Source organism: Anopheles aquasalis, chromosome 3 (assembly GCF_943734665.1).
Source record: "Anopheles aquasalis chromosome 3, idAnoAquaMG_Q_19, whole genome shotgun sequence".
Taxonomy (NCBI): Eukaryota; Metazoa; Arthropoda; class Insecta; order Diptera; family Culicidae; genus Anopheles; species Anopheles aquasalis.
Genome location: NC_064878.1, coordinates 58,444,139 through 58,472,137, shown reverse-complemented (window position 1 = coordinate 58,472,137; position 27,999 = coordinate 58,444,139). Strand labels below are relative to the sequence as shown.

General features: G+C 49.1%; 2 protein-coding genes across 2 annotated transcripts in view; one reads left to right on the top strand and one right to left on the bottom strand.

The window, feature by feature from the left end:
* LOC126575950 (eukaryotic translation initiation factor 5B) overlaps positions 1-15,049 on the bottom strand; it is a 66,647-nt gene extending 51,598 nt beyond the window's left edge. The window contains exons 1-3 of the mRNA XM_050236965.1: positions 14,425-15,049; positions 11,463-14,351; positions 11,251-11,383 (exon numbers count right to left, since the gene is read on the bottom strand). Coding sequence (XP_050092922.1) covers positions 11,251-11,383; positions 11,463-14,351; positions 14,425-14,495 — 3,093 coding nt within the window. The 5' untranslated portion in view covers positions 14,496-15,049. The remainder of the gene's footprint in view (positions 1-11,250; positions 11,384-11,462; positions 14,352-14,424) is intronic.
* A 418-nt stretch (positions 15,050-15,467) lies between these two features.
* On the top strand, positions 15,468-19,945 carry LOC126575194 (uncharacterized). Its single transcript, XM_050235763.1, has 5 exons — positions 15,468-15,518; positions 15,596-16,649; positions 16,728-16,823; positions 17,221-17,780; positions 17,847-19,945. Exons 1-5 carry the CDS (start codon positions 15,474-15,476, stop codon positions 19,716-19,718), a joined length of 3,627 nt encoding a protein of 1,208 aa, XP_050091720.1. The 5' UTR covers positions 15,468-15,473; the 3' UTR covers positions 19,719-19,945.
* The last annotated feature ends 8,054 nt before the right edge of the window (positions 19,946-27,999 follow it).

Genomic DNA, 27,999 nt, shown 5'->3' with positions numbered 1-27,999 from the left:
GAAAATGCGTAACAAGTCCACGGCTAAACTCCTTTTTTACGAGCCTCACACTGTCTCAGTCTGGATACTTGAAGGGGTGCGGGGAGGAAGCGCCCAAGAATGCGTCCTGGACGCAAGCGAACGCGCACTGGTGGTCGTTATGGGAAAAAAGTTATTATCATCATTATGCTCATTCCCCGGCGAACGGGCCCGGTATCCCGCGTGGAGTGTGCTGGTGTGATTGGAATGCGAAATGGAATGTTACGTTCGTGCGTTACGAATCGACAGGGCCGGCACCCCGGGCATCAGCACCACATGTATGCTAAAGTGCTGGGCACATAAAACTCCAGCGAGTGGCCGGTGGTGGTGGTGGAAGGAATCGATGCATTGACGATTCGACGGTGAATCGCTTCGAGTACAGCGCACGACTCTCTGCGTCGTCGTGTCAATCGTGAACCGGACGCAATCAACTAGGGAGCCACTAGCGTGCACCATAAATAACGCGCGCCCGGTTTCTATTGGAGACTCACCAGTTGTGGAGAATTGACAAACCTTCTACCGGCCAGCCCGTGATCGAGGATCGAGTAGCAGGCGGAAGAAAGGAATCCACCATCGTCCGTCACCTCGAATAGGCAACTTCCATCCCACACCTTTTTGCTACACACCTCTTCACCATGGGACTCAATAAATCCCGGGGGGAACTGGTATCTCGGTGACCACATACCACTCAGCAAACGCAAGAAGCGGATTGACAAACGGCATCACGCACAGGCACACACATATTATGTTGGGTAATAAGTCTTTTCATATTTTGGCAATAGATGTGTTTGGAGCCGTCTATCTCCACCGTTATAAATCACATTATGTCATATCATACCACGTTGTCTTAAGGGACATTTGATGTATCTTTTAATCAAAACAAAACAGAATTTGGAGCAGTGGGCAAAAAGTTATAGCTGTTCAAAGATGTGAGGAAAAAGTGAAGAAATTCGCAATATTTTGAAATTTTTCTATAAAAAAGGGAAAAATGCCGCGCAAGCCACAAATGAAATTTGTGATGTTTACGGGGACGATGCTGAATCAGTTCGTGTAGCATAACGATGGTTCGCTCGCTTCCGTTCTGAAAATTTTGATGTGAAAGATGCACCTCGCTCTGGTCGACCTATCGTTGCTAAAGTCGATGAAATTATTGAAGGATAGACCAGGATCGTCACATAAGCAGCCGTGACATCGCTAAGGAACTAAACATTCACTATAAACCGGTTTTGAACCATTTAAAAAAGGGTGGATACAAAAAAAAAGCTCGATGTTTGGATACCGCATCAATTGTCTGTGAAAAGTTTATTGGACAGAATTAACATCTGCGATTCTTTGCTGAAACGGAATGAAATCGAACCGTTTCTGAAGCGAATGGTTACAGGAGATGAAAAGTGGATCAAATACGACAATAACGTGCGAAAAAGATCATGGTGCAAGAATGCAGAAGCTACACAAACAGTCCCAAAGCCAGGAAGACGCCGCGGAAGTTTATGCTCTGCGTTTGGTAGGATTGGAGAGGAATCAATCATTATGAGCTACTCCAGACTAGTTAAACTATTGATTCTAGATTTCACTGTGACCAATTGATGAGATTGAAGCAACCAGTCGAGGAAAAACGGCCAGAATTGGTCAACAGACAGGGCATCGTCTTCCATCATGACAACGCTAGATCACACACCTCTTTGATGACTCGGCAAAAACTGGGAGGGCTTGGCCGGGAAGTTTTGATGCATCCTCCATATAGCCCAGACCATGCACCATTGGATTACCACTTGTTTCGTTCTATGCAAAACTCCCTTGGTGGAGTACGGCTGGCTTCAAGAGAAGCATGTAAAAACTTCGTGTCACAGTTTTTTAACGACAAACCACGGAGTTTTTACACTAAAGGAATTATGTCTTTAGCCGAAAAATGGCAAAAGATGGTTAACCAAAATGGATCATATTTGGTTGAATAAAGTTGCTCAAAACTAAAAATAAATCCCTTTGAAGTTTTACTCAAAATACGAAAAGACTTATTACCCAACCTAATATAATTGGATGTGGGATGAAGGCGTATGCAACGAAGGGGCGCGCGGGTTAGTATTCTAGTAACTGCCAGGGATCGACCGTGCAGTCGGGCTCTGTGTCTCTCTCTCTCTCTTTCTCCCCGTTTCTCTTGGTGATTGATATGTCTCGAGTTACGATCACGATCTGTCACGGCCGAGTGGGTGACAGGTGGTTTACAGTGCCCTCACTCCGTGGGCCTTCACAAAGGAGCGCAGCACCAGTCTCTCTCTCTCTCTCTCATAACGCTGATGCCGTTCGCAATGGATAGATTCGCTGGAAACCGCACACGTTGGATCTTATGGCGCGTACGAACGAACGAACGAACCCTCAGAGCTGAACCAAGGCAGTACCACGATTGAATACGCGACAAACGCGACAGTGGTGACCTTTCGTTGGCCACCAGATCAAACACCATGTAAGGGTTCCGATAGCAATTAACACAGCGTAAAGGTGAAACCGTTGCTGACCCAATCAGACCAACGCTTATGATTACTGCGCTCCGCTAAAGTCAACTCGTTCTAGCGTGCTCACATGGCACATGGACAGCGCGTGGCACATGGTTCACAGCAGAGTTTAAAATTCCTTTGCTATGCTTTATGCTACCCATTTTGTGTAGGGGAAAAAGGGGGCTGTTTCAAGCTCAATTTTATTAGAAAATTTTTATTGTAATTGTGTTGCCATGCAGTAGAGTTTTCGTTATTAATACACATTTTAATAGATGACGAATTACCAAACGATCGACGTGGATCCGTTTGAACGTTTTCTCCATTCGAAACCAACACGAAACGATCGTCTTTAACGAAGACGAAGAAGATAGATCTTCTGACCTAATGGGTGCAACAATGTGTCTCGTACAAAAGAAATCACCCGATCTATGCTAATTGCGAGCGGCTCTCCAAATTGCCAATTGCTGGCCAGAACGCCAGGCTGGTCCTGAAACCTGAACAGACACAGAGTCTTTCGCGCGCACGCTCACATCCCACATTCAGGGCGCGTTCGAGAGCTGCAATCGCGGAGGTGTTTGCCATGCGCACAGTATAATGGGTTTAAATCGATCCGCGAGCGCAGTGCACAAAACGGCAGAAAAGGCGTGGACATGACACCAGCACCAGCACCAGCATCGGCACAACCGCTGCATTGCAACAATTCAATTCAGCAACGATGTATCATTTCGCTCGTACGGAGCGTACCTCCTGTAATCACCATCATCGTGAAACCATATTCTGTGGCTTTTGTGGCCAATTCGTGGCGGGAAGGGGAAGCCGACGGTCAGGTGATCCCCTTGCGTCGATGATCCTCGGCTCGGTATGATCGTCTAACCACAGTGCGCCGTGTAGCGCCGTGGAGCTGATCGTGGTTTCACTCTTTTTACGGCCCTACGTGACGCTCGGTGTGGCGCTGGATCGGTGATGGTTCGATCGCAATGGAGTAGAGTGCGCGCGCCGGATCCGATCCGATCCGATGCAACAGTTGCATCGCCGACTCTTGGCACCGCTAGAACGTGACCGTCAGCGAACCGGCGCAGCACCGAGTCACATCTCATTACCAATCATCCAGAGAGAGATAGAGAGAGAGAGAGAGCGAGAGACAGAGTCCAAGAATAAATACATATCCGAGAACATCGAACACTATTAGAATGACATTATTATGCATCTGGTGTGTGTCTGCGTCGATCGCGAGGCGAGGTGCACAACACCAGCTGGACCTTGACATTCCCAACCACCAAGGACTCCTCACACTTCCACCAACCGCAGCCGCAGCCGCAGAGATCCCAGGAGTAGAAATCACATACGATGCATCGCAATCGATGGCAATTTATACCTGACGGAGAAGAGCCCGACCGCGGTAAGGAGGGGGCAGGGGTACAATGTGAGGTGTGCTCGCTCCTCCCCGGAAGGCACTTGGTAATGCGCATCGCATGCATCGCCACCAGTGAGTTTAGTGTTGTGGGCCACCAACTCCCGTTAATTGGAAAACTACATATTGCGACTGATTTATTCCGTGCTATCGACGACCTGGGGCGAGCAGGAATGAATTGATAAATCGAGAAACGTGGAGAAGGCGCTTACCAATCCTTTCCAAAGCGCGTAACACCGGGGCCAGTTGTTCTTGGCTACAAAGGCTATTAAAACTATCCGCTTGCTAATGGGGATTACAATAACCCTGTCGCTGGTTACTGATGAGCCCGTGCGTCCACAGTCCAGGGTGGACTTCAAGCAGCGCATATATCAACGTATTTTGTGATCGAACATGGATGGAATGATTGGCAGCAGACATTATTGAGGTTAGATTTATTGTTTCGCAAAGTGTTTAGCGGGGTGCATTGAGAAAGCGGTGCCATAGGACCTGGAAGACCAAGAGTGATTTAGAACGTCGATCCGGGTGTTCCCTTCCGCGGAGATAGCGTTGGCACTAGTTGCGTTACAGTTGATCTGTGGTATCCAAACGAAAGATCATCATCAACTCAACTTTTCTCGGAGTTCATTCAATATTCAACTTGTAAATGTATTTCCATGCGTTCAGATGTAATGGTGATAAAAATCAGACAAATAAAACTGAGTTCCGCATACAATAAATGCAAAACAGACAACTACAATTGAACAACTAGCTTCTAAAGGAAGTACAATGTACTCTGCACGTTGATGGTGCCAGAGAGAATTGTTGAACTGGCAGCTGGTTACGGAACCAGATCTAGAAGATGTTGACTACCAACACTCGTCATTTGGAGCCATGTTTTATCGCGTATCGCTAATCGCTAGAATCGCGCAGTGCAAAGTAGAAAAATGAGGTGCACCATAATGATAACCCACATGCTTTGGCCCTACACGAAGGTGAAATCTTGAGAAGCCTCTAGAGATCCGATTCCCAGTGTGCGTCCATCCAGAGCGCCTTCACGCAACCATAACCTCGGAGCACCAGTGCGGCCATGGCGACATGCTGAACGCTCGCCAGTGCGGAACTGGCATGGTTCCAGCAAAAGTTGAAACTTCCGGCCACCATCACCATGAAGCCTTTCTCTTCCACCAAACGATGATCATGAATGGGGATGGACTGCACCACGACACGAGCGTGGTCCACTGCCCGCAGCACCACTCCGACAAGCTATTCATTCATTGCCTCTTTTCTTTATGTACTTTTGTTTTCTGTTAGGGGGACCATTTCCCCATTCACAAATTCCCCCGACCCACAACCAGAGAGAGAGAGAGACCAACAGTCGCCAGAGCTGCGGGAGTAACTAGAGTGTGACGCCACAATCGCCAAGGGCCAGTGCGAGTGCTGGAAGCTACAGTGCCAACGACGGTTCGATTCATGGGTCGACGATAACGATATGGTGAGCCAACGATTCTCACAGACTCCACGACATGTGCAAAATATGTTGCAGTCAACGTCGCGCCGTTCAACAACCGCAGTTCTCACTAAAAAGCCTAACCGTCACAATATCGACCACCAGGCATGCATTTCACATGCTCCACTGTTGAGCGTTCTTGTCAATGGTCGCATGTTATTGTGAAAGTGGCAAGCCAGAGTTAAGAGAACATTGCCATCCTGATACTATTCGTAGTTGAAACAACCAACATATCGATAAACAATCATTTGCTTTATAATATTTATCATATTTATTTTTTGTTATGAATGGGGCGTCTCGTGGCGCAGCTGCGCGCTAGCGCACAGCATCACTAGAGCCACCGCACCGACAACACCACCTCTTATCGTCACACCGAAAATACCTGATTCACCACCATCTCCGCTGTAGCCGCACTGCGAAGGGCACGAACCAGCGAAGGATTAGGAGCGACACCTTTATGCAATCTAGCGAGAAATGCATTTCATTCAACAATCAGCTCTTTAACGTGAGAAGCTATCACTGAAATCATCTCTCTCTCTCTCTCTCTCTCTCTCTCTCTCTCTCTCTCTCTCTCTCTCTCACCCTATAGCCATCGTTGTAACGAACCGATAAGTGTCTAGTGCGCTGCATCAATGAGATGTGATATAAAGCCACAAACTAGTTCAACCAAGCAGCTGGTGATGGTATGGCTGTGTGCCCAGTGATTACGTATTCGATCACACCAAAGCGAAGGGCACCGTGTGGTGGTGCTGGTGGTGCTCAACCCAACCGCAAAGGTGACACGGTGGCTTGGCGGTCGCCATTCCACCTACATAGCAACTCTATAAACTTTATGCAACTTCGCCTCTCTCTCTCTCTCTCTAGCTGAACATGCGATTCATTTATGCCTGGAGCAGGAGAGATACCGCTGAGGCGCTGGGTCGAGTAGTGTGCCCGTCTCCGGTTGTCACTTCCGGTCGGTTATCGCAAGCGACGGACGAGTGCACTTTGTTTATTAGAACAACCCGTCTCGAATCGATGCGATCCGTTCCGATCCGACCACCAGCGCGCACTATTGGCAACAACATCTCGCTAATGGGCGCGTAATGGAGTGCAATGTTTTGGGTTTTTTACGAGATTTACGCCCTAGATTACTAGGCTCTGTTAGGGTGTTCAAGTGTTGTTGAGCTTCTAATTAATGCTGATCTTAATGATACAGTAATGAACGAAAACAAAAACACATAGCCCCAGCAACCGTCACGTCCTTTTCTCGCTGAGAGTAAACCACGATGTCGCCTAGTGGCGGGAGTTAATCGGGGATTATATAAGACACACCAGACGCTCGGTGAAAATTCCCAACTATCGCGGCTACCTAATTGGAGACCGCTCTTCGGCTTTAGACCCCCGTTAAACGGGATTGCGACTGCGGATGGCGTCGCAATGAAACAGGTAAACCGACCGACCGACCGGCCAAACCAACCCCCAGATTCCAGTCCGCCCACCTTGCGAATGCTGAGTAGTGTGGAATGTGGAATAACGTACCTCCTCCTCCTCCTCCTCCTCCTGACGCAACGCGACAGATGCGAAGGCTTCGGGGACTAGGTCTGCCGCCATCATCATCATCATCATCATCGCCATCGTGATAGAATCGCGCGAAACGCGAAGCGCTCTCCGGTTCGGCCCACACAGAAAACGCACCGGCGCGTTTTGGTATCGCGCCAGCGAATAGGATCGATTGTGCGGTGGAACAGGGATAACAGACGCGTGCGAGCCCGCGTGTTCATAAATCTTTGCCACGCAGGCCGCACGCAGTCGGTGAACAAGGTGAGCTGTCTCGAACGGTTGACACTTGATCATCATGCCACGCATCAGAGCGTGTTACCGATAGCGTTCCCTGATGGGTGGACTTCCCATTTCCCTGTTTAGTGGCACGCCTCCACGGTGACGATCGGAAGTGAGGCCAGGCCCCAACCCACCAACCAACACCAACCATTGGAACCACAGAGTATCGCTTCTTCCTACACAAAAATCCGATAGCACTGAAGAAGCATGCCCCGTCAGTGGCTGGTTGTAGGATGGCTGTAGGATTGAGGAATAGATTCCCGAGAGTGCTTTTAACGAATCGTCCGTACATTCCACTCCACGTTTTTAGCATAGATTCACTAGCTCTTCGCTCTCCATCTCTCTTTTTCTCTCTATGTCCCGTTTGTGGTGCCCAGGCAAGATGTGCTTTAATAGAAAAAGGTATCCTCTCGGTTTCCTGCTGAAACGATGTCGACAGTCTTATCAAATGTCCCGGCGGTGCATCCCAAAACTTATGAAAGTAAAAAACTGAATGAAAGAAATTCCGGTACGATGGCAGTAAATTGGATATCCCCAAGACACCCTCTCCCGTAACCTTTTACCCAGAATGATGATGTCCCGCTGAACAAGCTGCAAAACATTTTTGTGGACCATCTTTCGCCGGCCACGGCCACACGAGCCCCCACGAGGGCTGCGTCTCTAATGAATCCTTTAAACGCTAATTTATTGTCACCCATCACGTGCTCTTGACGGTGGTTTGGGGCTCGCAGTCACCTCCGTCCGCCCTCATTTTCGCACCATATGCTAATGATATTGGATCAATAAAATACGATAAAATTATGGATCGGCATGCCGATGGTTAAGTGGAAGCGCGGCACCGGCGCACCACCGGTGACAGCAAACCGATTGAGAGATGCCATATGCGTTCTGGCTCTCTGGCTTGCCTGCCGTCGAAGAGAGGAGAAGGTTTGGCTGCGATTGTCGCCACAATTTTGCCCCCGGGGGCGAAGATGAATCCCGCACCCGCTTGTTAACACCTGCCTTGCCTTTAAAGCGAAGCAGCAAAATGTGGAACGTCATAATGGGATGCAGCACTTCTCGCTGGCGCTGGCACCACAGGGAACTGGCTCAAACATTTAGTGCTATTTGGCGCGTGAAATGCCGATTTTGCCGAATTCCTTATCATCATTATGGTGATTTTCTGTGGCATTTCGTTCTTCTCGATCCGACGATCGGTGGTCGAACGATCGTACTGCAGGCGAGAAGTGCATTGCATAGTAACAGGATTAGGAGAAGCGGGATCATTTTGTTTACACAGCCGAGTATCGTTCCCGTAAGAATGTGTAAGAATGCAAAATCTATATGAAATGAAAAGTAAAGTTTACTTCTGGTAACAACCGTTGTTTATTGTTGCTGACCCAATGGGATCGGCTAGAAGACCGTGCAAACAATAGCTTCCATGTTAATTCATTAACATAAGCTCGACACGAATTAAAAAATATATGTAAAAGTAATCCTTCTATGAAAACATCTGGGGAAAGCTTATCAGCCCCGTTCGCGTAACTATTCCATGTTCCATCGCGCTGCTGCTGCTGCTGATTAATATCATTAAATACGAACCACCCTAATGCGGTGTCACCAAATGGTTGTCTAGGCGCCAGAATTCATTAGCCACGGTAAGCTAATTACTTGCCGTAACACTCCCAAAAGTCAAATGCACAGACAGAGATAGGTAGGTAGCGTGACATCAAGCTAGCGCCGCCATCACGTGGTTGCGTGGCTAACTGGCTCATTACCGCTCAGAGGGGAAAACGAAAATCGAAAGCACCGACGACCCACCTGTGTGTGCCTGTGTGCCAAAATGGACCCCAGGCAAACAGTTTGCCCTATTTGTTACCCGCCCAAACGTGCACGTCTTGCCCAAAAGTGACAAAACTGTTAATGAATTACAACACCAAAAGATACGCAGGAGAGCGTATACCATGAGTCATTCATTCATCTTGCCAAAAAGGGGGCTCGCATGCGCGATACAGACGTCCACAGAGCGACACAGCGACGACTAATGCGACCCAAAAATGTCACCCAACAAAGACTACCACAAAAAAAAAAAAAACCCCGCACTGGATTGGCGGCCGGGTCTCAGCTTACCCGTGGATCTTGATCACACGCCATTGAGTAAGTTTGGCCACCATCATGACCATCATCGGCGAGCGGAAGTTCTAATGAATTCGTAGCGAAAAAGACGTGACAGCAACATCGTTGACACGACTGTGATCTCGTTCAAACGGTTTTCCACCCGTTTTTACGCTAATGTCACTTTCCAATTGATTGAGCAACGAGTCGAATGGTGGGGATTCATCGTTTGAAGAGTGAGAATGAGAACAGCGAACGGTTGCAAAAATTGTGCTGCGATCAGCCAGCGACCCTTTTTGCGAAACCAGGAGCGGGGCGGTTCCGTTAATCATTCAATTTCCGGTCGCCATCGGAAAGGGGGAAAAAACATATTGTGAAAGACACCAAATCCGAACAACAACAACAACAACGAACCACGAAAGCGACGGCAGCGCCTCGCGTGGGCCCCCGGTGGATGGCTATGCAAATGATTCAAAACGAAAGAAAAAACAAAAAATGCCAAACTGGATGTCAATTGTGTGGCGTGAGGTAAATGAAACAGGCGGACATGGACCGTCGCAAAAAGGTGGTAGAGCAAGTTTCCAACAACTCATGCCAGGGCTCGGTCCATGAGATAGAGTAGTAGCTGCTTTCGTTGGTTTATGCTTAGTAGGTCGAAATAGCACAACACACGCCTAACCACAAACCGGAGTGAAATTGCTGGCAACTGAAATGAAAGCGAAAAACATTGGAGGCCACAAATGTAATCGGACTCGCGCAAACGAGCGCCGAGAGACAGAGAGAGAGCGCGCGTCGCGAATCGGGAAATCACGTGGCGACAGCGGACGAGAAATCGCGGCGCACGGCACTATCGCGCGTCACAAGATCGGCCCCATTCAATCGTGACCGTCGGCGATTTCATTCATAAAAACGAAGCACTGTAACGCAAGACAAGACAGCGGCAGAGCAGGAACAGGGCTCCGTGGCGCTCGAGCTAATCGTACCGTAGTGCCTTGCCGAGTGGAAGTAAACAGCGCCACGACGATCAGCGACTGCCTTCAAAAAGGGTCTCGCCAATAATGCTCATCGACCATGACGACGATTGCGAACGATGTTGTTTGTCATCGACATTCCCCGGGAGATTAGGGGCAGTTGTTGATCTTCGTAGAACATGTTTTACACAGCAGGATCGTGCATGAAAATACAAACATTGAGATCGAGCAGCAATAAACAATAATAAGAATGCGAGTGTGTATCAAAGCATCATGCACTGATAAGAGCGCTGCAGAAATAATGCTTCTACCGATAACGAACAGTAGCTTTCCTGAAATGGAAACAGATCACGTCATCTGGATTCAGATTACAGCCGCGTCACTTCCGTTGGGGATTTGTCCTTCTTAAGAACAACGTCTCTCTCTCTCTCTCTTCTAAAACCCCGGTCATTTTGTGTTTCCAGTAGCGCGAAAGTAATCCGATTACGTACCCCGGAAACGATTTTCTCCGTAACACGAAATTCTCACTGATCGTTTCTTGAACGATCTTGCGAGCTCTCGAGTGTCTTAACCGATTGGAAATGTTAGATAAACGTGTTTACCGTGTGGCAGGGTCGCCGACGAATGAGAAAACCGAATCGAACTTCCGCAATCTGAGCATCACCAGCCATAAGACATTTGAAATTGATCGAACAATGGATAAATAGGAGTTTAAAGTGTGGCTTTAAGTTTACATTTTAAACAACAAAACTGAATATTTTCTGATTAACAATCTTTCCACAAAAGCCACAAAGTGGAGTTGCGAATGCCCCTGAACGTATGCACGAAGGTGGTCGCTGTCGCTATATATTTAAGTTTAGTTCATACGTTCGGTCCCGTAGTCCACGACTGCAACTTCTGTTACACAACTCGCCAGGAGGTGAAAATATTGAATTCTCTCCCTGGGGTACTTACCGGAATCTTGGATGTCCGCAGAAACTCCAACAACGCTTCGAGCGATCCCAGAGTGGACGCCTGCACGTGGACACCACGATCGCTTAGCCTAATACTGCTAAGAGCCGACTTTAAGTCACGAGACACTATTTCCCTGTAAAAAAAAAGAAGTATCGAAACCAATTAATATGCTAATCCCGGATAGGGGCAAGGTGAGCATAGCAAAAACTTACTTAAATATTTCCACCTCATCCGGCTTTTGGGCTATCTGGAGGTTCAAACCGGCGATGGCTTTCTCAAGTTCTTTTGCCGCAATCTTAACGCCCTGAGCTGCCTCGATCTCGCGATGTTCGATGTACGCGTTCTTTACGCGCAGCTCTTTCATTGGCTGTGGCATCAGTAGGGCCTTGATCTGCGTCACGATCGGTCCCTCGGTACCGGCAAGGATCATGGTATCACCCTCGCGTAACCGCCCGTTGATGAGAATGGCATCGATCGTCGTACCAAGACCCGGTATTGCCTTCACCTCGAGTACGGTCGCCTGGAGATCTTCGCTGTACATCAGCCGTTTGGCGAGCTGCTTCTGGCAGAACTGCACAATCAGGAACAGCAGATTGCCCATACCTTCACCCGTGATTGCACTGGTCGGTACGAGGGAAACGTACGTCTTCGGATCCGGATTCTCGTAGAACAGAGCGGCATTCAGACCCTGCTCGGCAAACTGCACGATGATTTCGTTGGTACGCTTCGTAAACTCGAGCTGCGTATTGGACGCCTGGCCCTTCAGAATATCTCGCACGTCCTTACGCGCCATCGTACTCCAATCGTACAACCGATCGATCTTGTTCAGGGCCACGACGAAGGGTGTTTTCTTCGATTTTAGCAGATTGATCGACTCGAGCGTTTGTGGTTCGAGACCGTGCATAATGTCAACGACGAGGATCGCGATATCGCAAAGCGACGATCCACGGGAGCGCAGATTGCTGAACGACTCGTGCCCGGGCGTATCGATGATCAACAAGCCGGGTAACCGGAACTGCAGATCGGCGAACCCTTTGACGAACTTTGTCTGCTCCTTAATGTTCTCGGCCGGCACATTGGTGGCACCGATCTGCTGCGTTATACCGCCCGCTTCACCATCCTGCACATTCGTACGCCGCAGCTTGTCCAGGATCTTTGTCTTGCCCGTATCGACGTGACCGAGCACACAGACGACCGCCGCACGCAGATGATCGAGCGTTCGTTTCTTTTCCGCGTCCTGCGTTCGCTTTGCAATCCGATCCAACGCCCGTTGGCGCATTTTTTCCGCTTCCTTTCTTCGATTGCCCGCTTCGGAGCTGGAATCGGAATCATCTTCATCCGAGTCCGACTCCTCATCATCATCATCATCATCGTCGTCGTCGTCGTCCTCGGAATCATCGTCGTCATCGTCCTCGTTATCGCCGTCTTCGTCCTCATCGACAGACTTTTGCTTTTGCTTTTGCTTCGCCTCGGAGCCCTTCGCAGGCGCTTCCACCTTGGCCGGGGCCTGCTGTTCCTCTTCCTTCGCTGGCTCTTCCTCTTCACTATCCGATGCATCCCAAGATTCTTTCACTTCCTTTACTTTTGGCACTTCTTCTTCCTTGATTTCCGGTTCCTTCTCGTCACCGTCACCCGGAGACGCTTCCTTCGATTCCGATTCCTTCTCTTGGTTCTTCTTCGGTCGAATGCGCGTACCCGGTCGCACCCGTTTCTCCGCCGTTGCTTCCGGTATCTCAACACCCTGAGCCTTCAGTGCTTCAAGCATGGCCTGTGCCCGAGCCCGATCTTGCTTCTGCTTCGCCGTCAGTAGCCTTCCTTCAGCCTTTAGCCGGTCCCGACGCTCCTTATCCTTTTGCTTCTTTTGCTCCTTGCGTTCCTGCTCCAATCGCAACTGCTCTAACCGGTACGCTTCCGCTTGCTCCTCGAGCAATCGTTTCTCTTCTTCCGCCTTACGCATTCGCTCCTCTTCCTCACGGATGGCCTTCAATCGCTCCTGCATCACGGCCAGAGCCGCTTTATTCGGTTTTTTCTTCTTTCCATCAGCGGCTGAGGCGGTAGTGGCCGTACCACTAGCTCCATCCGTTGCTGCTTCATCCGTAGCTGACTTGGCAGTGGGTTCCTCCTTCTCTGCAGGTTCGGTTGTAGTAGCAGCCTCTTCCTTCTTACCACCGGACTTCTTTTTGCCACCCTTCTTGGTCTCCGGCTCAGGCGCCGTGCTAACCGCTGGTGGATCCTCGGCCGATGGCTGCCCATCCTCCTTGGCGGCCTTTTGACGTTCTTTCTTCTCCTTCTTCTTTTCAGCCGCCGTCTTTACCGGGGCTCCACCGGTCGCCGGTTCTTCGCTGGCCACCTGCTCCTCCGTGGCCCCAGTTTCAGCCTCGGATGTGTCTTTTTTCTTTTTTTTATCCTTCTTCTTCGATTCCGATGGTTGTTGCTGGGACTGTTGCGGTTCTTCCGGTGCCTTCTGACCCGAGTATTCCATGTTTAGCTCGGCCAACATTCGCTCGATCTCGTCATCCTCCTCATCGGCTTTCTTCTTCTTCTTTTTGCTTTTCTTTCCGGCCTTGCCACCCTCCGTGGTTTCGGTAGCTTCCGTTTCCTTGGCCTCCACTGGCGTGGCGGCTTCCTCAGCCTTTTTGCTGGCGGCCTTTGCCTTCTTGCCACTCTTGGCACTCTTCTTGCTCTGCGCCTGCTTTTCCTCACCGTCATCATCGTTACGGCCGGCGTCTTCCTCGTTCTCCTCGTCATCGTCGTCCATCATAAGCAACGAAAAGCCAACGGGACCGGCCGCCTTGCCCTTCTGCTTCTTTGACTTTGCCTCAGAGTCCTGCTCTTCATCGCCGGACTCCGCTGCCGCAGCAGCAGCAGCCTTTTCCGCCTTCTTCTCCTTCTTGCTCGCCTTGTTGCTTACGGCCAGCTTCTTCACGGCCTCCACTACCGGGGCCACCACGGGGTCGTCCTGTTCGCCACCGGCCTCTTCATCGCTCTCCGAGGCTGCCTTCTTGGCCTTCTTTCCTTTCTTCGACTTTTTACCCTCATTCTTCCGGTTTTCTAGCTCCGTTTCCGTCACCTCAGTCTGCTGGATGATCTCAGTTGGTTCGCTAAAAAATCAGAAAGAACCGGATAAAATCATGATCACTTATCCGTATTCAACCCCCACCCATCCTGACATACTTCTCCTCTAGCCCACTGCCGCCGGTCGCAGCCGAGACGACTTCCTGCTTGCCTTTCTTGGCCTTTCCCATCTTGCGGTTCCTTCACTTTCCCGATCACCGAGGGAACCCAACGCTAAGCAAGTAGGCTGCGACAGGATGAACCGAATTTCGACACGGACACGAACTCACTCACTTTGCGAAACCCGGCCTGCGAAAGTAGACCTGACACGTTGTCGACAACGTTGGTCGAGCCGGCACCTGAAACACACGGAAGGCACCACACAACAACTTTGCACTCGCACCTAATAATCCTGGCGGATTATCGAAAGTTTGGCGGAGATGAGGAACCAGGGAATATTCACTAAAGTTTAGAGCCCTTGCCGATTATCCCTTGCCAGCTAGCCACGAATTTGCACCAGTTTCTTCTGCACCTCCTCACTTCCTCAGACCCGTCTTTCCGAGGACCTCTTTGGGATGCGGTTGCCGTAGCGGTTCTCCAAGACTGTGGCACCTTCCGGGTTTACTTTCTCAACAAGAACGACCACAGGAGTTGAGTGTATCCTTACCGCGCACGATAAAGGCCGAAAATTTGAAAAATTTCACACTTTTTAACGCGATTTCTGAGCTCCGAACGGCTGCTTAACCTCAAACCGGACCAAAACAACTTTTGACTTTCCAACGGGTGCTTATTTGGAGTTAGCTTTTTCATAGGACCACAGATTAAACCGCAAATTAGGCTATTAAGCAGGGAAGAGGGCAGTGTATTTCTACTGCAATGTGTTGAATATAATTTTAGAAATGTTTCCCACCGCACTCTCCTCTTCCTTGTTACTTAATTTAGGTTTTTTTACATCAAGGCCCTGTGGGAAAGAGAGTACTACAGATGGCCATCTTTTTGGTGAGCTAGTTCGAGCAGGTCGGGCAAAAAATCGGGCTACTTTGACAGCCGAGCAGTTTTGAAGAAAACGGTCGCGCGTCCTGTTCCGTGTGGCCGTGTTATCCTTGTTCTGGTCGTGCTTTGTTCCAGATTTTCGCCATTTTCCAACCCAGTTTTGCCGAGAATCAAAGATGGATCGCATGGATCGCACCGCTACCGTGTCCAACGAGCTCAAGGTAAGAGAAATGGACCGGATTGTCCCCCGCACGCTTCAACAGTTCTAACGATTTCCTCTGATTTCCGGAACCGATAGCGTCAACGGCTCCTGGCGGCTCAGCTTTTACAGAAAGCCAACGAAATCAGCCCACACACGGCACGCCAGCAAAAACATCAACGGTCCCCGGATGGTTCAAGCTTTTCCGACCCTTCGTCGTCGTCTTGCTCATCCTCGTCGTTCCGCCAGCAGCAAGAATCGATCAACATCACGGAGCTGGAGGAAGAGAAAACCATCCACATGGCCACAACGCCCCAAAAGAGTTCGTTCGAGCCGCAAGAGTTTGCGGCCCGATCGACACTGCAACAGCGACGACAAGCGGCGCAATCCGCTACGGCCGATCCCCTCCCTGCCCGAGCAGTTCCCGGGAACACCGCAAATGCGAGCAAATTTCTTTCGGCTGGCATCGAGGAAATACTGGCCGCAAGTTTCGCCGATAATATCCGCTCGATGGGCCGTTCGCTGCGCGGCAACATTACGGTCGGTGAACTGGACGGCCAGGGGACCAGCGCACAACCGAACCGAGCCGAACTAAGCCTTCCGCGCACGGCCGATATGAGCAAGTTCTCGACAAATTCCGTCTCCTCGCTGGCATCTGGAACAAACCCCAGCGAAGACCTTTGGAACATCTCGCAGCCTGCGTTCGATAGCACCTGGATGAAGGAGAAGATGGATGAGTTGAGCCGGATGGAAGAGGTCAGCTTTCGCGATGGGGAGCAGATGCAGGACCAGCTGCTAGAGGATGAGCTGGAATGGGAACAGGAACATGCCATCATACCGGAGCAAAACGCCAAAGCCCGTGCGCCTACCAGTCCGATTCGGGGTGTGAAGAAACCACTGGCCACCGAATCCGCTCGCCGGGTGGACTTATCCTGCTTTTCCGGCTCCGGCTATTTGGTACCGGAGATTGATGTTTCACGTGGGCAATCCACAGCAGGGGGCAAAGACACCGAGAACGACAACAGCCACTGTTCGGTGGGAGGTTATTTCAAAACAATGTCCGACAACCTGAAGAACATGATCGGTGGTGATCGCAAAAGTCCACCGTGGCGCAAACCGATTCCTCTAATCGACATGACAAACGATGCCATCGGTAAGGCAGGGCTTACGGTAAAGAGAATGTTCCGTGGAGGAGTATAACATAACCGGCATTTCGTTTCGTTTCTTACAGAGAGTCCCAAGTACCCTGTGAAGGTTAAACGATCGGAATATTATAAGGAGGACAAGGAAAATTCGCTCGGAGTGTCCAGCATCGCGCGTGCTATCGGTAAGTATGCGCCACCAGGTGTATGATTTTGCAAGATATCACAGATACTTACAGTTTATATCTAGTTTAAGGTCATCTTAGTCGAAGCACTACTTTTCTCAAATAATCGAGAGAAAAAACCTTTTAAGAATCATCGTTTGCTCGTAGAAATCATGCATTTGACACTTAACAAATATTACTACATAAAAAAAAGTTAGCAAACACTGTACCAAAGCTCATAAAAAAAATTCTCTGTATTTTTCACATTAGCATCTAGTAACACGTACTTGCGGTGTAACACAGACTTTTGTATAGACCTAGAATCTTCTTTACTAAATAACATCCGCTCGCACACAGCAAAAAGGTCTTGTCTAGTATGACGTGAATGATAACCTTCTTTTTACTATTCTTCTAACAGCTGCGGTCGATTTGGATGACTCTCCTCATCATTTAGTCAACAAACTGACGCAAATACATCGCTCCAAATCGGAACAAGCCACCACCACTGGTACAAAAAACTCGATGGCCACCAGCGCTGTTGGTGGTGTTGCTTCGATACAGAAGTACCACAGCGATCAAGCGGTACCACCTAAGCCTGCACCACGGATGGTGAAGCAAATGGATTCCAAAGCGAAGTCACCGAATACCTCCCGCCAACCGCTCTCCGATACGATGAGCATTTCCGAATCCATGCTCGAATCCTTCGCCGACGGTCCATTGCTTTCGAGTGGCAAAACTTCAAGCCCCAAGGGCAATGAGGAGGAGAGTTTCTCCTCGCGCTATTTATCGAGATCAACGGCAGTATCGTCGGCAGCACTAACACCGGCCACCACTGATCGCAAGGCGCAACCACTCGTCGATACGTACCGTGTTTCAACGGCAACTAAACTGTCCGAGGAGCGCATGGATCTACCACCGGTACCGAGAATACGCAGCACACCGAAAAACTGTCAAAAAAACATTTTTCACAACCAGCCTGTGACGACGGAGAAGATGGAGGAGGAGAAGATGCAGGAAAGCACCGTGGATCAGTTCGATACCGAGGGTAACCACATCGAGAAACCGAACCGTAAGCGACGCTCATGTTCGGCCACACGGCAAGAGCTACAAAACGGCAAACGGATGGTGGAGTTGGCCGTGCCATCGGGTGAGGTAAACAGGGAACATCCTCGATCGAGATCACCTTCAAATCGAGCGGAACTGAAGGCCGTCTGTGGTGGTGGTGGTGCTGATGGTGATGCAGTGAAGATGCCCCTCGTGCTTAATCATGCTGATAGCGATGAGTATATTCCCACACCGAAAAGCTCTCAGCGTGGTATCGGAACCTTCGCCGGGGCGGGCCGTAAAACTTTCCTGTCGCCGGAACCACGCACCATGTCCCGTTCACCGTACAGTTCACCGAAAGCTGACACCGTCCCGAAGCGTATGTACGATGAGATCGCCGAAAAGTACAGCATTCCTGCACCAACGCTTACCCGGGCGACCTCTCAGTGTTCTGGCAGCACCGAGTGGACTCACCGTAGCGACGGAACACCGCTGCCACTGAAGGCCACGCATAGCGAGCTGTCCTGGGGTAGCACGAGGCTGCGGCGTAGCGAGAAGCGCACGATGCAGATCAAGAACATGTCCAATCGCAAGCTGGCAGTGAAGGCCGAGATCGTGGGCCCAGGGTTTCAGCTTTCGGGCTCCGAACAGAGCGGTGGTCTGCTGATGCTGCAGAGCCAAGAGTGCCGTACGATCACGATCGAGTTCTGCCCGACCGTGATCGGACCGGCAGTTGGTGCGCTCCGGTTTCTTCCACCGAACGAGCTACACGTTAAACGGACCGTCACGCTGTACGGGTACGGAGGAGAAGCGTCAGTAAAGATTGAGGGAATCCAAAAGGGGCCGAGTGGCCCTTTCCTTGAGCTTGGCAGCGCACGCAATCTCGGCCGCCCGTTAGAGAAATCGTTCTCACTGTACAACAAGGGCAGCCTGCCGGCTTTCGCTCGTATCGGTATCGATCGGAAAGGGCTCGATCAGGCTCTGCTGGCGACCTGCGTTTTTGTGCAGCCCCAGTGTACGATCATCGCACCGAACAGCTACGCGCACATCAAGGTGGTGTTTAAGCCACGGCGCCAGGAGATCACCAAGATCCTGCAGAAGCAGGTGGACGTACTATCAATCACGAACCTGCACATTCTGTGGGGCGACGAACCGACACGGCATCGTATTCGACAGAACATCGCCACGGCCAAGCTGAACGCACTGGAAGATCCGAAGCTGGAGGCACTCGTCCAAATATGCAACAAGTTCAGCGATGAGCGGGAGCTGGACGGTTTGCAGCAGTTCTCCGAGCATGTGTTCGACACGATCCACGAACTGTTCCTGACATTCCGAGAGTACGAGCTAGTGCTGACGCTGGACCGTGCGCTCGACGATACGATGCTCGACCTCTCGATGGCGGATGAATCGGGCGCACTGTTCAAAACCATGTACGCAGGTTCGGAAGCGGGTTCGTCGCCCAATTTGCCAGCGATCACCGGGCAGCAGATATCACCTGCCGTTGATGCAGCTGCTGCTACACACGGCAGCGTGCTTGCGGGTTGCTGCAAGCGGGACAGCGGTGAATCGTGGCTAGTACGACCGACGGCCCTCGTGTTTCGTGCGTCCTCCGAGCACACGAAACAGTTCGTGATCAAAAGCAACTTCTACACACCCCAGTACTTTGAGCTAAACTGCAACTATCGGCAGCTGTTTCGACTTTCACCAACCGAAGGCCACATCCGTCCTGGCCAGGAAGTGGTGGTAAACGTGTCGCTGCAGCACCTGCACCCGATCGATGCGGGTTTGCTGAAGCAGCAGCCGATCTTCGTTGCGGTGTACATCGAAAATGAAAAAATCAACGTGCCGGTTCAGATCCAGTACGGAAAATGAGACTGTTGCTGGCAGCACTGCTTCGACAGTCGCTACGGCTGGTACGATTCCATCCTTTTATTGCTGTGTTTGTTCTTTTACCCATCCGCCCGGGGACCCATTTTGGGTGCCAGCTTGGATTTCAGCTTATGGTTTTCTATACGATTTATACTGTTTTGTGTTGTGTGTTTTGCACCTGATCTGATTTTTTTTTATGTGTAAGCAATATATATTCACGTTTAACTACACTCTGTACCGGTGATTGTGATTCATTTGTCGAAAGAAATCTTGGAGCTTGAGATCCCTTGGTTATTTGCCCGTTTAAATTTCTATTACCCCTGAAACCCCTGAAGGATTTACCGGTTACCTGGCGCCTCCATCATCGGATATCGGCAACGGTGCTACATCATTTCGGTTTCCCGGCGTGGCGACCGGTTTTGAAATTGCCTTTACCTCTCTGGCCACGAACATCGCCACCAGTTGGTGTTTGGTGCAAAAAAAAACAAATTTAATAAAGCCATTCACCTCCAAATTATGTGTTGAAATGACCCGCGGACTGGTTAATACTTTCATCTGTGGCTCGCATGCTAATATGAGATTGAGACCGTAAATCTAAAAGATAGACCACCTTAATTATTCACAATAATACTTTTTGAAGAACAATGCACTATGCAGACTAGAACTAGAGAAGAAAAATAGCGAAACAACTCTTAAGGAAGTAGTCTATTGGCGTGGATATTGTTTGCTTTCTCGGTGTGCGGCCTCGTGTGCTGACGCTTCATTCATTACACTAATGAGTGCACACGAGCATTTCCCTTTCATTCAACTGTGACTTGAAACCACCATTCAGTAAAAACACTCACAGAAAGTGTTCCTGCGTATGACTCTTCCACGGAAGAGTTCTTGCATTCAGTACTTTAAACCAGGGCCGTACAGCTCTTCAACTTTACCTTCCAAGGTCAATGGTGCTTGAAAGAATGAGAAAAATCATTCCCTCCAGCGTCGCCGTTGGTGGTACGTAGTGGCAAGAGTTTTCGATAATAATAGCCAGCGTAAGCCTTCGCCTGCGCATCTCAAGTGTTACGAACATTCATTCACAATCTTTTGTTGAAGGAACAAACCATATCATAGCTTAGCGCGCTGCACGAATAGATTTGCTTAATTCAACGTCTACATCAGCAGCGAAAGATCTGATGAGATAAGGATCGTACTCCGTTGATGCTAGTAGCTCGGTGCCCTCAAATTTCACATGAAATCAGACATCAGCCAAAGCATTGCAAACCCCGAGCACACGAAGATGGAGCTCATTCGTGTACCACCAACCACAGTTGCGGTCGTCTACTGGCAGCGGTCAGATAAATAAATCCAATAGGACACTAAAGTGAATTGTTTAATCATCTAGCACATGATCCATCACCCTCTGGGTAGGTTGTAAATGGGTCGAAAAACATCCATTCCATCACCATCTATCAAAATCAATTATAACAAAGACGGTTGGGTTAGGCATAACACTCTTGTCCCAACAATATCAAGCACCACGCACTCGCTCATCCACTCAGGTCCTTCACTGGGCATGTGTGCACCACTAGCCGTTGAATTTAAAATAGCAAAACACAGCTCAGTTCGGTCACGTGTAATTTGATATGCTTTGAAGCAGCCCCACTATCCGACCTTGATTGCCTGCTTTAAAATTGTCCAGAAGTGCTGTCTGCCCCTCACGAGCGTAGTGCCGGCGTCGATAACACATGGGCTACCGACCCAAACGGCCGGATCCGGCTCATGTTGGATTGCAGGGAAAACAATCCTGCCGTTCTTAGTACACTCGCGAGAACGCGCGGATGTTTACCGAACATATTTTCGGTATTGAGCAAATGTTTACCGAACCGCGGGAGTGGAGCCGCTGCATGGTGGAGGAATGCCACAGATATTGTGAGTGAGGATACTCCACGCAGCGACGACCGTTTACTTAAAGATTCATTACTCTCCTACTCGGAACACAGATTCTTGAAAATGTAATTTTCATTTGTGCCACACGATGTCCGTTTTCGACGCTGCTTTGAATGCGCATAAGTTAGTACGGAGAAGCTTCGCTGTTTTCGCTATCACGGATAGAATTCAACTCATAAGTATAGAAATGTTTTGCAGGCAGGCTAAGCGAATTACCTTGTATGGAAAATTTACAGAACTCAATAATCTGTCTTAGGTTTTTTTGCTATCTTCATTTGAAAATTATCCCGTCGTGGGACGGGAAAACTAATCGAAAACATACGCGAGGGCGACGATGGTTGTTGACAAATTTGTCACATCATTAAGGGCAATCACAGCTCGAATCATCGTGTCACAGAGCAGCTAATAAAAGGCCAATTAAAGATGGCTAAAATTGCTATCCTTCCGGGAACGGAGCACAAACGTACTGAATGGGATTTATCCGATATGATGAAACTTTTCTAATCATTTTCACCAAACGAGTGAGCACCATGTTTGAACACCCAAGCCAAGTGGGGCCGTGTATGTCGCACCATCGGATGTGCTTCTGATGTCGACGAACGATTCACCACGTTTGCCAGTTACCAGGCACCGTAGCAGCAACAGTAGGTCACAAACATTTCCCATTTTAACTTGTCGTGCACGTGCACTACTTTCGTTTCGTGAGTGTATGTGGTGAAAATTTTGCGCCAAAAAACAATCCCTCATTAATTGCTGTAATCGAAAGATTGCGCGAGACAAGGGGATCGAGCTCCCTCGTTACTTCTTCGCTGGTGAAAATATTACTCAAGCCATTCGCCATGATCCGCCGCTGGCTAATTGCTACTATTCATTGTGGTTTTGCCAGGTTCTCCGCCCTGGCGCCTGGAACAATTCAATTTTCCGATCGACTTCTCGGAACACGCGAGCTTTTCCACTTGAATGGTTTACTCGCGGAACCGTCAACACATTGTGGCGACGTTTGTAGATATTTGTTCTACACTTTGCTACAGGAAATGCTGACAGAGTGAAAAGGCCTCTTCCCTCGACGTCCCTCGGTTAGAAATATAATTAAAAGTTTGCCTTTGAAACCCACTATCGGCATCATGTGCACACTATTCGTACCGCTCAAACCTGTAGTCCTTTTCCTCTGTAACAAGTACTAGTGAGGTCGGAAGTGGAACAAAGATGACGAAGAATGAGGAATGAAGAAAATGCTTCGTTCGCCTTAAGAAAGAGGTAGCGCGAAGAGAACTGGCAGCATTACGCGTTAATTGCTTGGTAAACTCATGGGGTCTCTCGCACCCAAGTACCTACAACTGCTTCGGCTGCTGCTGCTGCTGCTGCTGGTGCTGGTGCTGGTGGTTTGCAGAAATAAAATATGCCAAGTGTCATCGACAATCCATGCTGCCAAGTCCTAGCGGATCCGTGGCCTGTGTGAAGGTCCTACCGTCTGTACGGTCGACCGCAATTGGATTAATTTGGTGGAAATATATTAAATCACTTACACACTGTCCCTGTCGGAATGCTGCATGGATATGCCGTCATAATCAATTCCCATGTGCCGGCGCAAAGGGTTGATTCAATAAATATTCATTTGTTACTTTATGCGAAATGCTGCGACCATCATCATCATGCTCATCATTCGTGCCATCCTCATCTTCCATGAACGGGTGCTGGCCGTTTTGAATGCACAAACGGTCATTTTTTGGGTCATTTCGTTGCAAACCAGTCCACACATGAAATGCGATCCCGCCAAATGATTGCCAATGATTGATCAGTGCGTCAATTGAGCAGCACATTCTGCGAATCGGTGCCAGGTGTAGCCAGAATCGGTTTCATCTGTATGACGAATGGTCGGCTAGTGTTACAATTATCGATCATATGTTTCACCCGAGGTCACCATGATTGACCGTGCGGGAGTGGACAGTGCGACAAAAGGAGACGCTCCACATGAACACCTTTCGTAGCACCTTCATTGATTCGCAATTTAACTAAGCAATTCGACGATTGAAAGGGCGCATAAGCCGGCAACAGGACACCATCAAGGCATTCAATCAATCAACGCTCCAGCAACAAAGTGAGCTTTGCATTAAATCGGTTCCATCAGTCTCAGCAACCCGTGGCGGTCATACCGGAGTGTTAATTGGTTTCAAGTGAACTGTGTACCAGACTAGAATTTGCACCAGGAGGGATGCACTCAAAAACATTCTCGTTTCGTCGATACTCCAAAAATTCAAAAGTGACTCCCGTGTTCGAATGAAACAGCTGTTGTTCTAGAACCGTATACAAAGAGAGTTACATCGGCTATGCTCGTCGGCCAGAACATCAGCAAAAGTGCAACGCTCCAACGTTCCAGAGTAACAAGTAAGCATGGCTATAGATTTTTAATGAACGAAATACCTTTTCAACTCTTGGCCACAATTTTATGAAACCACTAGCGAGCACACAAAGAGCTGGTGGCTGCAGTGACTACGGCTGCCAATGCAGTATTTGAGGCACGCTTGTTGCAGTTGATTGAAGTAAAAAAATAATCAATTTCATGTCCGAAAAGAAAATACCATGAAACATTCATGATCATTCAGAGGTATAAGATGCTTTCCATGAGCCCCTTTGAGCACCTTTGAACCCCGCCCGAGGGTCTACAATTTTAAGCATTTTATGAAGCTCCTCGACGACGACGACGACCCTGAACCCGGCGGTTACGCAATCACTTATCGTTAAAGCGAATTATTATTTTACTAACCAGCACACTGCCAGCCAACTCGATGCTTATGTGACCATCAACACGCAGTTTGAATTGTTCGGTTTGCTAATAAGAGAGCGGTGCCCTAAATATGCCCACACCTTTAAAATATTTACACTTTACGGCACCGGTGACTGTATCCGGTCATCAATCTTTGCGTGATGATACTTGCCCAGTAGCCCAGTTATGACCGATTTTTACGTCTTGCTCCGGTGGAGGCTGGGCTTTTTGGTGTTGCTTCCGCTTCTTTGGCACGAGTCCTTTCAATCTCCTCTTTTCCGCAACTCTCGTTCGTTTTTCACGGTTACTTAGTTTCACATTTCCAACTCTTTCAAGTATCATTATCACTCTTTCACTTGTTGACCATTTCGTACCGGCTGTGGTTTCCGGACAGCGAAACATCCTGTCACCACCACCTGACGTGGATTGATTCGGGATGAATCCATAAACCCCAAAAGCCGCAGCTGCAAAGAGAGGCCGCGGGAAATCCTTTTGAAACTAATTAATGTTTGGCATCGGCCGGTATGATACGTACGCCGGTAGAGATGGTCCATCAAGGAGGCCGAATTTTCGTTTCGCTCTCATTCCATTCCCAATCCGCCCTTTCGCATCGACGCGTTACATTTTCACATTTTTTGTTACATTTCACTGATGATGATTATTTTCAATGCCTTTTTCCGGTTGGAAAAAGTTTTCGAATATTTTGCCGCTTTCGAACGCGCCATTTTACAACGGTTCACCTGTGCTTTTATTCAAGGGCTTTCTGGCTGCGCCGGAACGCTATGGAACGAATTATTAATTACCTAATCAATGCATCCTCTTCTCTCCGATCCACATTCATTACGGTTGAATAGCATAAGCGTGCGCGGTACCCACATCGTGTTGACTCATCCCGAGGGTGAACATACATTTAATAATATGCTCCACAGCAGCTGATCCAACCATCCTGCCTGACCTTCACCATGTCGTCGTCACGCCTGTACGGTTTTGATGAATGGTGGCTGATGTTTATGCTACGGACATCACGAACCGGGGCCAGGTCACCAACAGTACCCTTACCCCCCGGTCTGTATCGGTAGCCGGCACTCAGGCGATTAGCAAAAAAGGATGCTCTTCCCTGCCAGCTTTTCCCTGCCTCTGATTGACCGTTCGCAAACAAATACCCTAGCACCACCTTGCCACATCAACACGGGGGTTTTCGACGGGAAGGATACTCGTGTTTATGGCACACCCCTAAGCCCTAAGCCCCCAGGTTGTCCGAGAGCTACGAACGATCGCTGGATTGGAGCTGGATTTGACGGGAAGCACGTCCTGCTGCTGCTGCTGCTGCTGCTGCTGCTGTTCCATTGCGGTGGCGATCAATATCATTTTTTGCTCTTCATCTGGGTTGAGGCCACCTCGGTCCGATAAAATTCGATAGAGCACGCTTTCGATGTGTTTATTAGTTGTTTATACTCAAGCTACATGAAGAAGTGGATCGAAACGAACCGACCGGATAGACATATCAACGACGGCCTTTAATCCGATCGAAAGTTGCCATTGCTGCTCATTGCGTGCGTGCTGCTCTTTTTTTTATAAACTGGCTGCCCTTTCTATTTCGTATCGAGCTAAAATATCCAATGAATGGCGGCCACATAAACCCCCGGCGAGTGATGAAAACTTCAATAGCGCTACTTGCGAGTGCATAAAACACCCAAAGGCGCACAAACACCATTCCGTTCGATAACGAATCACAACTTTACCCATAAGAGCGGAATCGAATTCCATTCTTCGGGGCGTTTCATTCGGTGCTTTTCGCTTATCAAACGAGATTTACGAGGTCCCCCGGTGATGGCCAGCGGAAGAAGGAGTTAGTTGTGCGCTAGTTCTGTCGACACTTTTACGACATCCAGTGGCTGGTGCAATCCATAAACTCCGTTTAGTCCTGCTGCTGCTGCATCGTTCGCTCGCTCGTGCAAAACAACAAAGACACCAAACATGTCAACGGTGAGATGGAATTCCATTTATTGATGTCCTCGCCACTGGCCGCCTTTGTTTTGGGCCCGGGGCGGGGTTGTAACGCGATGGCTTAGAGGATTTACGATCCTTTAAGCGTGTATCGAAAGGATTGAAGCAAAACATGCACACACAAAACGGGGCAAATGGTCCTAACAAGGACCTAGCGTGATGATTGAAAGACATGCATCATAAATCACTCTCTCTCGCTCTCCTTTACGGAGACACTGATTCGTGGAATGGACCCGATGATCCCGATGGAGTAAAACTAACTCTCGCAAGAGTAGCGGAAACACCGAAGATGAGTTGAACTCCCCCCCCCCCCCCCCCCTTTCCTGACCCCGGGGGGGTCAACATCGCGAGCTTGGCCGCGCGTCGGAATCCGGAGCGACGGGTCGGAAGGAAAGTTGATTGTGATGAATGATCCATTAAAATATGTTCCGCTTCACTGGCACCTATTCGCCGGCCGCATACCGGTAGCCATCGCAACGCAGACTCGCTGGAAGTGGGCGAAAGATGAGCACGGCCGGCAAAGAATTTGAGGACTTTTCGTGGATCATAACACCCACCAACGGTCTGCTGGTTGGTTGCTTGGACCGGCAAGACTGTCGTTGGCAAGTATTCGTGTTCCCAATGTTTCTTCCTTCCTCCCTCCCTCCCGGCCGCGGTGGCAGGATTAGGTAATAACCATCAAACGTCAATCCTTGGCCGGGGACAGAGACGAGCAATGTGCTGAGAATGTGCTAAAGAAAGTCTGCCACAGGTTTGCCGGGAACAGATTCTTCCTTTTTGCCCGGCCTGAGGGTATACTTAGGGTCCGTACCGTGTTCCTAGGGCAACGGTTCATCTCTTTAATCTATTCCATTAACGGTGCCTCTTAGTTGAGGTTTAGTTCCGGCGATCCGGTTTCCGGTATCCGGTTTTCCGGGTGTCATTATTTAAGATGACCATGACGAAACGGAAAAGGGTGGATCAGAGTTCGGGATAGCTAGGTGGAGATGATCTTTTAAGGGTTTTCGGTCGTTTCCTGTAAAATTTTGACTCGTCATATCGGCAAACTATTGTTGACTTGAATGATCGTGCGAGTTTTGCAAAACTACCCCATCCACGTGAGGTATCAAGTGAAAGACTTACCACCGAGGAGCATTGGATGATGAAATCACGATGTAATCCAGAGTGACAATAGCTTAATCCTTCCAGGAAACCCTATCTAGTGATAAGGATAAAGCGGTAAAGCCCATTCCTTTCGCTTCTTGCAGAACCTTGAATTCTAAACGAAAATCATCGAACTCACTGATCATTAGTAACGATTGCAAATGAGCCGAGAAGATCTAATTACGGGCCACTTCTTCGATGTTTCTGGCTTTCTTGTCTGAACGATTTTCACTTCCGGTGACCGGGGATTCCTGCGAATCGATCTTGTTCCGACCGATAGCGATATCCATTTCCTCTGCCACTCAATGATATCCCCTTGAATGGATTACTCTCGGTATGTTGTGCTGTGACTGAATACCGTTTGCTCAGAAGTTCGTGTTGAAGAGCACGAATGCCATCAGCTGCTGTGTAAATAATGAATGCCATTACAGTGCGATGAAG